This window comes from Capsicum annuum, unplaced genomic scaffold, assembly GCF_002878395.1.
Source record: "Capsicum annuum cultivar UCD-10X-F1 unplaced genomic scaffold, UCD10Xv1.1 ctg80732, whole genome shotgun sequence".
NCBI classification, from domain to species: Eukaryota; Viridiplantae; Streptophyta; class Magnoliopsida; order Solanales; family Solanaceae; genus Capsicum; species Capsicum annuum.
Window position 1 is genome coordinate 1 of NW_025891395.1, and position 12,508 is coordinate 12,508.

At 31.7% G+C, this 12,508-nt stretch overlaps 1 protein-coding gene and 1 long non-coding RNA gene across 2 annotated transcripts; both read left to right on the forward strand.

Annotated features, from left to right (window-relative positions):
* The first annotated feature begins 1,749 nt into the window (after window positions 1–1,749).
* LOC124895231 lies at window positions 1,750–3,798 on the forward strand. Its single transcript, XR_007051604.1, has 2 exons — window positions 1,750–2,015; window positions 3,523–3,798. It is a non-coding gene; the product is annotated as an uncharacterized LOC124895231 (long non-coding RNA).
* Window positions 3,799–5,915: 2,117 nt separating this feature from the next.
* LOC107862315 (protein NRT1/ PTR FAMILY 5.6) lies at window positions 5,916–10,870 on the forward strand. The gene is made up of 3 exons (XM_047405678.1): window positions 5,916–5,956; window positions 8,932–9,084; window positions 9,793–10,870. The coding sequence occupies exons 1-3, from the start codon at window positions 5,916–5,918 to the stop codon at window positions 10,352–10,354; spliced, it is 756 nt and encodes a 251-aa protein (XP_047261634.1). The 3' UTR covers window positions 10,355–10,870.
* Window positions 10,871–12,508: the final 1,638 nt, after the last annotated feature.

Genomic DNA, 12,508 nt, shown 5'->3' on the forward strand with positions numbered 1-12,508 from the left:
GGAGCTTGCTAATTGAAAACTCAATGGAAGATTCAATTTCCATTAATGGAACTCGAAAGATTCAAAAAATTTAATTTCATGTATGCAGACAAAAATACGGACTGTACATGTATGAAGCTATTCAATCTTCCGTTAATGGAACTCGAAAGATTCAATTTCCATTAATTGAACTCGGAAGATTCAATTAGCGAGTTTTCGAGTTTGAATCTTCCGAATCTTCCATTGAGTTTTAATTAGCGAGTTCAAAATAAAATCTTCAAGAATTCAATTTCAATTCAATAATGGAGCAAATTCAGTTTCAATTCAACAATGGAGCAACCATTGTTGAAGAAAAAAAAGAAAGAAGAAAGAAAGAAGAAAGAAGAAAGAAGAAAGAGAATGAAAAAATAAATAAAAATATAAAACTTTAAACAATTATAAAATTAGGGGCTGTTTGGCAAAGAAAAGAGTTTTATAACGTTTTTAACATTGTCCATGCGCTCACTACGCGTGACTAACACGTAATGTGCCAAGTGGCAGATATATGCCATTAAAATACGAAAAAAAAGTCTGGGGGTAATAGGACCCCCGTAAAGTTCAGTATGCTCAACTGGTAATCCAGTCAAATTTCAAGTATTTTTGTCAGTATTCTCCCTTACTTTTGTATTACAAATTTTTAAATTTGAATGACTTCTATGTAAAACAAATAATAACAACAACAATAATAATAATAACAATAATAATAATAATAATAATAATAATAATTTATCTATAAATTTTATAATTGGATGAAGCGTACATAATAATTTAAAAAATTATATTATAAATTTAAAATTAGATAACTAAATCAAAAACATCTTAATGAATTTTTATTTTTTATATTATAAAGTTAGCCTTTCAATTTGATAAAAACATATGAAAACCAACAGCTAAAAACAAGGAAAATAAAATAGTTAGTTCAGGAGAAAGAGAAGAAGGTGAAGTGGAATAATATGGTGGGATCCACTTTATAAAATCAATTAAATGCTTTATTGCATAATTAATGATAGTTATAACTTATAACTATGATTCATCCGATATAAATTTTTGACTTTTAAGTTTAGGAAATAATAAAACTTTAACTCTCTTTGATTAAATTTTTTTAAAAACAAATTAGTTTATTTTGAAAAAAAAAAGTCTATAAAAATCTTTTCATAATTGTGGTCAAATTTGAGTAAAAAAATTGTGAAAATCTTTTCACTTCTAAAAGAACGTAGAAGATGCGTGAAAAATTGGGAAAGTAAACAAATATTACTTTATTGGAAAAAGTAAGAAATACGTTAAAAGTAAAGTTATTTCTTTATCAAATTTTACTCCTCTAATCTATATCTATAATCTATATCGATAATCTATAGTATGTTAAAAGTGTGAATGACCTTAAAATATTATTTGAACTTTTTGCCTTTCATTAAAAGTTTTGTTTTAGATAAAATCGTCTTTTCATTGTCTTTTTCTAATATTTAAGAGTTGAAAATTAATTAAATATATTTATGGTAAAATCTTTTCTTATTAAAAGTCATCAGAATTAATGATAACTAATACTTTTTTCATTAGTTTAAGAATTCTAAATCAATTAAATTTAATTTAAGAATTGTAACATCTCAGGCCCATTACTTATCCTTCAAGGGCATTTTCGTCCTTTCCTTTTTACCTTTACTGTAAATAATTAAAACTCTTTTAACTTATCAGTTGCCATGCATTTTTTTTCCTACAACGTTATTTTCCCAGCCAAGTTCTATCACTTACACACATTAAAACAAGTCCCTCTATTTTCCTCCAAATCACACAATAAAAGCCTCCCTTTTCCTTTATCAGTTTTTCAAAGTTTCCAGCAGCAATCAATATCCTCTTTTTTTCATCTATTTTTCATAAGTTTTCAGCAGTCAATATCCCTTTTCCTCCTCTCAATCACAATTTCTAAGAAACAAAAGAGAATTGGTTGAGAATCAAGTTCAAATTTCATCTTCCTATTTCAAGTTCTTTCAACGTTTAAAGAGGTATGTAAGACTATTTTATTTCATGTTTTCTTTTGAGTTTTGTTCTCCTCTAATCCCTGTTACTCTTAGTATTATTTGGATTGGTGGATCTCCACATCTTTGTCAACTTAATTGAGTTCTTTTATGAGATTTTTTGAGAAGTTTTTACATATTCTTCCTTTATCATAAATACTCTATAGACTTTGGTGAGTAGATATTAAACCAACGAATTGCTGCAGAATTTATAAATTTCTTGATCATATAAAGTATGAATCTTATGAAATCCGTGAGGTAACTTAAATAATATAGAAACGTACTGGTCAAAGAGACTAGATTAAAAGGTGCTTTCTTCACTATAATTGGACAACATATAGCCTTGAGAATGAAATACTAAGCAGTAGTAAAAGGATATAAAGTGTTAAGTTGTATAACTGTGCTGCTATTCGTTGATAGGGTATAGCTAATGTGTAACAGAAACTAATATTAACATGATATGATTCAAGTTTTCTATGCAACATGTCATAATAGTATGTTTGTGGTGGTTTCAGATTCATAAGTCAACGGTCTAAGAACTTTGGCACTCTTTTCTTTGTAATGGTGTATACTTTCAACTTTTTTCTAATTTCATCTTGAACTGCAAAAGTAAGGATCACCTTGTAAAAAAATTATAGAATTACTCAATCCTTCTATGATCCACTACACTGTACCAACTCAAAAAAAAAAATGAATAAACTCTTAAAACTAGTATGCCATGATCATGAATTATAAGACATCGAATCAGGAAATTAACTATCATGCCTCTCCAATAATGATGTTAGCTTGTGATTATGAACCTATTACAATTAACTCTCTATATAATCCCTAAAGTGGCACTTCATGATTTCTATCCTAAAACGGTTAAACTATGAATATGAGCCTGAAAGGGCTAAACTATGAGCATGAGCCTAAAATGACTGAACTATGAATATGAGCCTAAAACGGCTAAACTATGAGCATGAGTCTAATGAGGGTAACACTTTGATTATAAATAAGTAAGATAACATCATGAGCATAAGGGAGTGAGTTAGTTGACCGTGAAGGTATAGGTTTAAACAACAAATGCCCGAAACTATGTTTACCGATATAGGATAGAGATTATTCCGAAAGTGGGATGACTCTTTTTATTATGTGTCCCGAAAAGGGGCTAACCATGGATACTTACTAGCAAATTATGTCATGTCACGTCCTGTTCCCGGCAAGGTATAGGACGACTTAGCTGATCAGGCCAAGATCAAACTTCATGCGCTCACATGGTGGTTTATGACAGTTCACTACTTTCTCCCACAAATAATCAAAGGAATTGAATCTATCTTACTTGGTCAATTATAAATTTATTTTATATTCTTGTTCCATTCCATTTGTCTTCACTTACATTTAAATTTTATTGTCATTTCTAATCTCTTGATGTACTTCCCTCCTGAAATGGTTTTGCATTCCAATACATTCCACGTATTGACTATCTTTGGCACTACATCATTTCATGATGTAGGTTCTGGATCTCAAGTTTGCGATCAGGCGCATCATTAGGATTATCATCTTCTGCTATTGGTGAGCCTCCTTTCTACTTGGGGCAAATTTAGATATGATAATTTCTCTATGTTCCTTTCAGTATCAGGGTATGCTGGAGCCTTTTCCCGATAGTTATAGTTAGTCATTAGAGGCTTCACAGACTGGTTTAGTTGTCAAACAGATCTTTTAATTCTTAGTCTTATTTATTATGACTATTGTATCTTCAGACGTTATGCGATATTAATGAACATTGATGAAAGACTCTCTCCTTCAAGAAATCTTATTTTATATTGTTTCCTCTCTATTCATTATGCTAGTTGTATGCTCATGTGATATGCCAGAACGTTCGCTCATACTAGCAATAGTATCGGGTGCATGCCACGTCTAGGACCTTGGCTCGGGACGTAACAATAGTATTTGAAAAATGTAAAAATAAATATAAAAATGTTAGAATGAGAAAATTAAGAAGTTCCAAATTCTAAAAGTTTTAAGTACATAATAATAATGTAATCAATGATATTATAAAGATTTGACTTTAAAAATAAGGAAAAATTTTAAACATAGAAAAAATTAATTATACTACGAATATGGTTCAAATTGATTTGTCTCTCTTAACCTCTGACAGCAAGAGAAAGAGATACTGACAAACACAAAAGTGATGATCCATCAATCACTTGAAGCTTCTGATGGTATAATATATATGTGCTTACACTAAAATATATGTTTATGTTTACCTTATTATTTTAAAGTGCAAAAGATCTTTGAAAAGTGGTTTGAACTTTTTATACTTTACTAAAAATCTCCACAATAAATAAAATTATTTAATTTTAAATAATCACATATTATACGTGCGATGTGTGTGGATAAACTAGTAACTATAACTACGTAAATTGAGGTGAGTGAGAAAGATAAATACTACTAATATTTAAGAGAGATTTTAGTTGATACATATCTAATAAAAGAATTTTTACAAATATGTTTAAATAATTTGTTTGAAAATTACTACAACTTGCAATTAAAAGTACACATCAATAATTATAAAAAAAAGCATTGTTACAACTTGTAATAAACCATCTGAAAAATGCATATAAGATAATTTTCACCTCAAAACATCGTATGACCCAACTTTCTAATATGCTCAAAATATTGAAGTAGTTCCTCCCAAAGAAAGAAAACAACAACAAAAAATGTCACACATTCAAAGCCAAAAAAGAAAGTTGTAGGGCCAAACACATAGGGGTGGTCATTGGGTTTGGTTGTTTAATATCGATTCGATTTTCTATTTTTCGGATTAACGAAAGTGACAACCGTAATCAAACCGGAATAAATTCAGTTTGATTTGGCTTCTACAAATTCCATTTGGTTATTTTAGATTTTTATTTCGATTTTGAAGATTTAAGTAGTGAGCCTTTTTTTTCATGACTAACTAATTAAAATTGATGATTTTTCTAGAAAAATGATATTTTCAAACTCTTTTTTCATTCCCAAACATAAATAACGTAACATGTAGGAAATGAAATGAACTAAACATAAGTTTAAGATAATATATAACTGCATTATGCATAAGTTTGAGTTACTTATTATATATTTATTTTGAATATATATTATTTATATAATTTCGATTTTTGAATTCAATAAAAAAAAATCAAAAAATCAAAAATCAAACCGTTTAACTGAATTTCTAAAATTTGAAATCCAAATCAATCCAAAAAACTGAAAAATCTTTGATATTTTCGATTTGAACCAAATATGTCCGGCCCTACAAACACATAGATGGGCATGTACATTTATACAAGTCCCTGTCCGGTCCCATGACATTTATTACTTAGCAACTCCTTTTCTATATAGGAAGTGAAAAATCTCCAGCTCGAAAAAACATAAGTGGAGTTGGCAATATATCTTGAATCATTATGTTTTTCAAATATAGCCAAGCCATTGAATGGTACCACAAAGTTGTTTTCCCTTCCAAAATACCTATCTTCTTCTCAGATAAAGATGATTCAAAATGCTTTTTCCTTTATTTTAATTTTTTTAAATGAAAAAGTTTTGTTTGGTGCATATATTTTCCTCGGAGGTATATAATTAAGATCAATAATAAAATGGAATTTACTGATGTTTTATTGGTGAGTGAAAAATATTTTTCATAAAATTTTAGTGGTGGGATGTTAGTCTAGGCAGTTCTATTTTAGACATACTAAAAAGAGTCGCAATGTGTGATTAAGTATTGAGCTAACACAGAATATGACTTTCTCATAGGAAGTATTTTCCTGAAAGTTATTGTACGAGACGCACCTTATATATTATCTAGGAGAGACAAGACCAGGAATGAAATTCTACAGGATAAAGTGGAAGTGATCTTCATGATATGATAAAATGAGGAAAGCAAGAAAGAGATGGTTTAAGCATGTGAAGAGGTGATAAGAAGCGGCACCGGTAAAGAGGTGTGAGAGTTTGGCTAATAGATTAAAGAGGGGTAGAAGTAGGCCAAAGAAGAACTTGAAGAGGTGATCACGATTAAGACATGACGCATTTTCAACTTACTTTATCGAGGACATGATTCTAAATAAGAAGGTCTGGAGGTTGAGGATTAAGGTAAAAAATTGAATATCATTGTGTGTCGTAGTACTTTTCTGGGGGAGAAGCAATGGGGATATTCTCCTCCTCTTATTTAGTAGTCTTACCTAGTATTTGAATAGTATCTCTTATTCTTCATTTTTACCATTACTTGTTTACTTTGGTTGCTTTGTTCATCTTGCTAATTTGCCATCATTATTTTCCTTTATATCCTGCCTTAATTGCACTTTTTTGAGCCGAGGGTCTCATCGGAAACAACCACTCAATTCCACAAAGATAGGAGTAAGGTCTGCATATTTCTTGCCCTTTCTAGATCCCACTTACGGGATGCATAACATTAATTGGATATACTAGCTGTTTTTTTCTCTCTTAACTACGACTGACCTGTTGTTTTGTTGATTGATTTCTTTTTTCCACTTAACTGAATGCAAATTAGGACTTATCATCATCCATGGAATCGTACAATACAGTATGCTAGCCATATTTGTAACTCATCTGACGTTTTACTGGGAATTGGCACTACCAAAGGCAGCTCAAATAGTGAATAAACATGAAGGACTCTCATCCCTTCTTGTCATTGTGGTTGCACAACTCTCTGACTCCTACTTTGGTCGTTTCGACTTAATTATCTTCACCCATACTGCGTTTATTTTGGTATGTCTTTTTTGTTTCTTTTATCTCCTCCTCCCTCCCCCCATGCAGTACTTATTAGCTAGCGTTTGGTATACAAAGATATACAGTACCCATTAGCGAGCATTTTGATATACGAAGATATACAGTACCTATTAGCGAGTTTTTGAGGATTAAGGTAAAGGATAGTAGATCGATGTATGTTGTAGTACTTTTACGGGAGAGAAACAAGGATCTATTCTCCTCCTCTTATTTAGTAGTCATACCTAATGTGTATCTGCATAGTATCTTATTCTTCATTTTTATTACTACCTAGCTACTACTTTTGATTGCTATGTTTTTCTTGCTATTTTGTTGCCATTATTTTCCTTTATATCACTTCTTTGATTTTTATGCTGAGGGTCTATATTTTCTACCCTTCTTTAATCTCACTCGTGGAATTATACTGAATATAAAAATTTGATATTAATCCCACTCGTGGAATTAGTCTTTTCTGTTTCTTTCTCGACTTTGTCAAAAGCCTAATCGAGACAATTCAGCTCTTACTGTTCTCCCGTCTTTGTTCTTGAAGATTTGCTCTTGCGAATCTGTAGAAATCAGTCAGACTCATGGGGGTCGTTTGACAAGGGAGATGAGATAAATAAAGTTATTTCATTGACTGAAAAATTTCATGGGACTAGTTATCCCATGCACCATTTTTTGAGATAACTAATCTCATCGTTTTAGTACAAATAATAGAATAATTAATACCTCTAACCAAACTCAAAATAAAATAATTCTGTATTTTATCCCAGAATTATTAAGCCCTAATTTGTGTACCAAACGACCCCTTAGAGTGTGTTGGGTAAGAACGAAATGTTTTCTATGGAAACTATTTTAATGTGATTTTTTTTTTTTTGGGTGTTCAGTAAGTTAAAAAAAAAAATGTTCCAAAAAGTTAAGCAAGCAGTTGAGGTATTTCGAATAGTTGAAGAGGTAATATTGACTATTTTCACTAAGCTAAATAGTTAACCGTTGGAGACTTGAAGCATTAAACAATACTTTTTTTAAACTGGTGGTTACAAAAGGTAAATATGCATTATTTATTAGATGACAGATTATAAATGCGATCACTTTTTTAATGACGGATAAATCTGCTATAAAATCGCAAAGTTAGAGGCATACATTTGCCACTTTCCCCTTTTTATTTGGGTCGAACCGTCCAGATCTAATTTTGGAAATATATAGATAACAAAATGCAGATTACAATGGAGGAGCACTTCACTTAACCTTGTTTTTTTTTTTTTTTTCTGGACGACAATATATATATCTAGTGTAGTCCCACAAGTGGAGTATGGAGAGAATAAAGTGTACGCATACCTTATTCTTACCTCACAAAGGTAGAGAACTAAACAGTCAATTAACTAGGAAGCATGGAGTCAAATCTCAATCTTTTGGTAATCCAATCCTATATACAATACTAAGACTTAAGCCATGTTAGATGTGAGATCCATAGGTGAAGCATATACTACAACAATAACTACGCGTCAATCCTAAATATATTGGATCGACTATATGAATCCCACTTCTTCATTTAAGCTCACTACATATCATCGTCATACTAAATGATCTATATCATAAAGGGTCATCATGAATTGACAAGTTACTTCTTATCTCCTCCTAGTTACTTCTTCCCCTATTCTAAGATCTTCCTTTGTTCAATATTACCTTGTTGTCTCAATGCTCAAATGTAATTTGGATTCAGTAATTAAGTATAATATACGTTGGTGTTGTGTTGAGAAGTTCGGGTTGTTACATAGGAACTCTAAGGCTTCCATGTGAAGTATTCCCCATAAAATTATTAGGGTAGATAAATGAAAAAAATGTGAAATTCCTTTTGATTTTATTTTCCTTGATGAGAGTCATGTTCAAAATAAAATATGCTCACCTCATGTATTGATTGCTACAAAATGCATGAAATAGAAAACACTAAATGAGCATATGCTTGTGCTTCAATAAAGTTGTGTTTGAGGCTTTGAGCAAAGTTATTTTATTTTTGGGCAGGGACTGGGGATGATATGGTATGAAACACATCGCGAAAGAATTAAAGCATTGTTTGGGGCATTGGCGTTATTAACTGTTGGTAAAGCTGGACGAGATGTCACATTGAAAGCATTTCTTGCTGATTAACTATGGAGATCTAAAGAGGAACAAAACCTAGCCCTATTCTTTACATTTTCAACGTTGTTAAAGCAGCAAACTTAAAGAGACATCTCGATTATCCAGTTTCTCCTAGTCAGTTGTTCAAGAATTACAGTAAAAGTGACACACAGATTCTTCCTCATATTCCATTCCTCAGGTACCATCTATAACCTGCCCTCCCCTAGTGGCCGAGCCAGGAATTTTAGTCTATGGGTTCTAAATAGATTATTTATACATATTAAATGAAATTTTTAAATACAAATACAAGGTTTTAGCCACATGCCACAAGTTTAAGGTTTGCTCTGCCTCCCTTTACTACTTCAATCAACGTACTTCCTTGTCTTAAGAGGTAGAAAATTAGAAGTTCTTTATCTACTTCACAAACTTATTTTATGAGACATTCAAGCTGAAATAATGGAAGAGGTGCCAATTGACATCTCGACTATATAAAATATTTTAATTTTAACCCTCCATAATATTTTGAGGTCATTCATATTCTTGTCGCTAGCAAGTACCTTCCCTTTAATTTAAAGAAGCTCCATTGTAGATTGCACACGTCAACATACACTGAGGAAAAAAATCCAAATTTACCCCTTTACTATTGGTCGTAGCTTAAATTTACCATTTGTTATTCTTCTGGTTTGAGTCCCGTTAAGGTCTAACACAAATACGAGGCAATTTTCTAACAATAAGGGTAGCATTACCGTAAAGTATAACGGAAGGTAAAGTTAAGATAGTTCCTATAGTATAGGGGTATTTTTGACCTTTTATTGGCTTGAAAAAACTAAAAGATGTGTGTATACCACTAGTTTTGAGTCTCACAAACACTTTGAGTTAATTTAACCACACATTTTCTAAATTGCAGATGGTTGGACAGAGCCGGGATTGTGGAGCCATCACCTCCTTGTCCAGCATCAACAGAGCAAGCGGAAACTGCAGGCAGACTTTTTGAGGTAGCAAAGGTGAGGGATGTGAAGCGTTTGATAAGTATGTTTCCTCTTTGGTCGAGTTTTTTTGTATACAGTCTCGTAGAGGCTACAGCAAGCACATTCTTTTACGTACAAGCTGAATTCATGGATGACCATCTTGGGAAGATATCCCACGTCCCAATAGTAGTTTTTGTTATCATCAAGACCTCTACAAGTTCCATTGTAGAAATCATATGTGAATTGCTCAAGAGAAAAGGAAGTGCACCACGACGTCCTCCACTGTATAGAGTTGTACTTGGAATGTTGTGTTCTTTCTTTTGTTGTCTAACTGCTTGGCGGGTCGAAGTTTACAGGCGTGGTGAACTGGAAGTATGGTTGGACGACTATAACACCGAGCAGTACACTAATAAAATTAGTTTTGTTTTGGCTAACACCTCAATTCTTCTTGGTTGGCCTTATGGATGGACTTTCGTCGAGTGGGCTCCAAGATTTCTTTGAAACTCAAGTTTGTGATTCAATGAAAGGGTATGGGCCAGAATTCAGTAAATTTGTCACTGGCATTGGCAAATTCTTTAGTGTGATCAGCATCCTCATTTTCAGACCCTGGTTTAAGGAAGATGTAAACAAAGTCGTTTGGACAAGTACTATGCTATGTTAATGGTTCCTACCTTCCTTAACTTTTGCTTTTGCTGGTTTGTGAGCAACTGGTATGCCAATCAGCAGCCCCATGACATTGACATGGACATAAACATTGCTCAAGAATTAGGAGATGTTGCCCAAGAAGTTTTGAAAAATCATAATTCGGGCTTTGACATTGCTCATCAAGAATTAGAAGATGGTCCAGTAGAAATCGTGACAAATTATGAACATTCGACTCCATCTATCAATAACTGATGTTACATAACACAACCTAAATGTACTAAACGTTCGCCATTTTTTGTGTAATGATTCTTGTAATTTAGACCTCCAACAGCGAGCCGAGCATATCAACTATGATTTTCAATAGACATAATACATAAACGTGCCACATGACCACGAGACTGGTAAAGTTACTGCCTTGTAACCAGGAGGCCACGGGTTCGAGCCTTGGAAACAGTCTCTGACAGAATGCAAGGTAAGACTGTGTAAAATACACCTTTGTGGTGGGGCCTTTCACCGGACACCGCGCGTAGCGGTAGCTTTAGTGCACCAGGCTGCCCTTTTTTTTTTTTTTTATAATACATAAATGTGTCTTTTAACTTAGCGTCATCGAACCCTTATTTCAATCTTTTATCACACAATGTGGATAACTCACCCATAGCCATTTTATCAAGGAGAAGATAGATAGGAGTCCGGATTGTAAAGGACAACTTTTTTCGTCCAAAATTCTAAAGGGGCATATAAAAATTGAAAAATTTCAAATGGGATAAGAAAGATGAAGGCTCACACCTTGTTCTTAAAAGGTTAACAACATTAGCTAATGGTACACTGCAAGGCGGGGGAGACTATTTTTTTACCTTAGAAGGTAAAAAAAGTCTTAGGCCATACCCTTTGACTGACCACTTAACGGTGCATGCATGCTTTTTCATAGCGTTTATAACAATATATGTACTGTAAAATTTTTGAATATTTCCGGATAACTTTCTTACGTTATTAATTTGTCACTGCATATGTTTACTTTCTATCAAAACTAGAGTAGCATGACTTGTGTCAGCTCGGGTCCAATATTAAGATATTTTAATTATGTACGATAAGTTAACTTGATGTCAAGTCGAATTATGACATATTAACTACTTGATGATATTTTTTAAAGAATCGAGTCTCACAAGATAATTGTGTATAGTTTATTTATATAAATAACAAAATTCGGTGCATTTTGAAGTTTAGATCTTTAATCATATGATAAAGGGTTATCTAGTCATTGCATATTACATCACATGTGACTTGCAATTAATAATCCAAAATTGCATTGTACTCCCCTACTAAGCCGACATAAACTTCTTTTGCTTTCATTTTCTACTTCTCTTTTATTTGTCAACTTATTTATTAAATTAATATTTTAATTTAAATTTTAAGTGTTTAAAAAAATTATATAAAAAAGAAAACTATATGTTACCATTTTTCATATTAATTTAAGTTATTTGACTTTGAGAACACGATAAAACATACTTATGTAGATGTTCTATTGAACTATGTTTTTGTATATGTTCCTTCCATTAAAATATAGGAATCATTTGTTAGAGTATATAAAAATAATTCTAAATAAAATGTATTAGTAATGTCTGCGTTAATAATGCTTGCATTAGTAATATCGATATTATTTATGCTACCATTATTTCTTATAGACTGCTTGGTGTGATGTATTGGAACTTGCCTTTTCAATCTTGATACATTTAAACAAAAAAAAAGTAAAAATGAATTGCATATACATTCTAAGATTCATCTAAGATTTAGCACGGGCTCAATATATGTTATTTTATTGTCTTAATTATGTGACACAAATAAAATTTAGATAATCAATCATATATTTAATATATTTTTAGATATTTTAAGTCGTTAACTATTGGGATTTATAATATTTTTTATGTAATTTTCAAATAATATAGTCCAAACTTTTATGGGATTGATGATCAATTATATTTTTAAATAACTGAAGTTTTTAATTATTGTGAT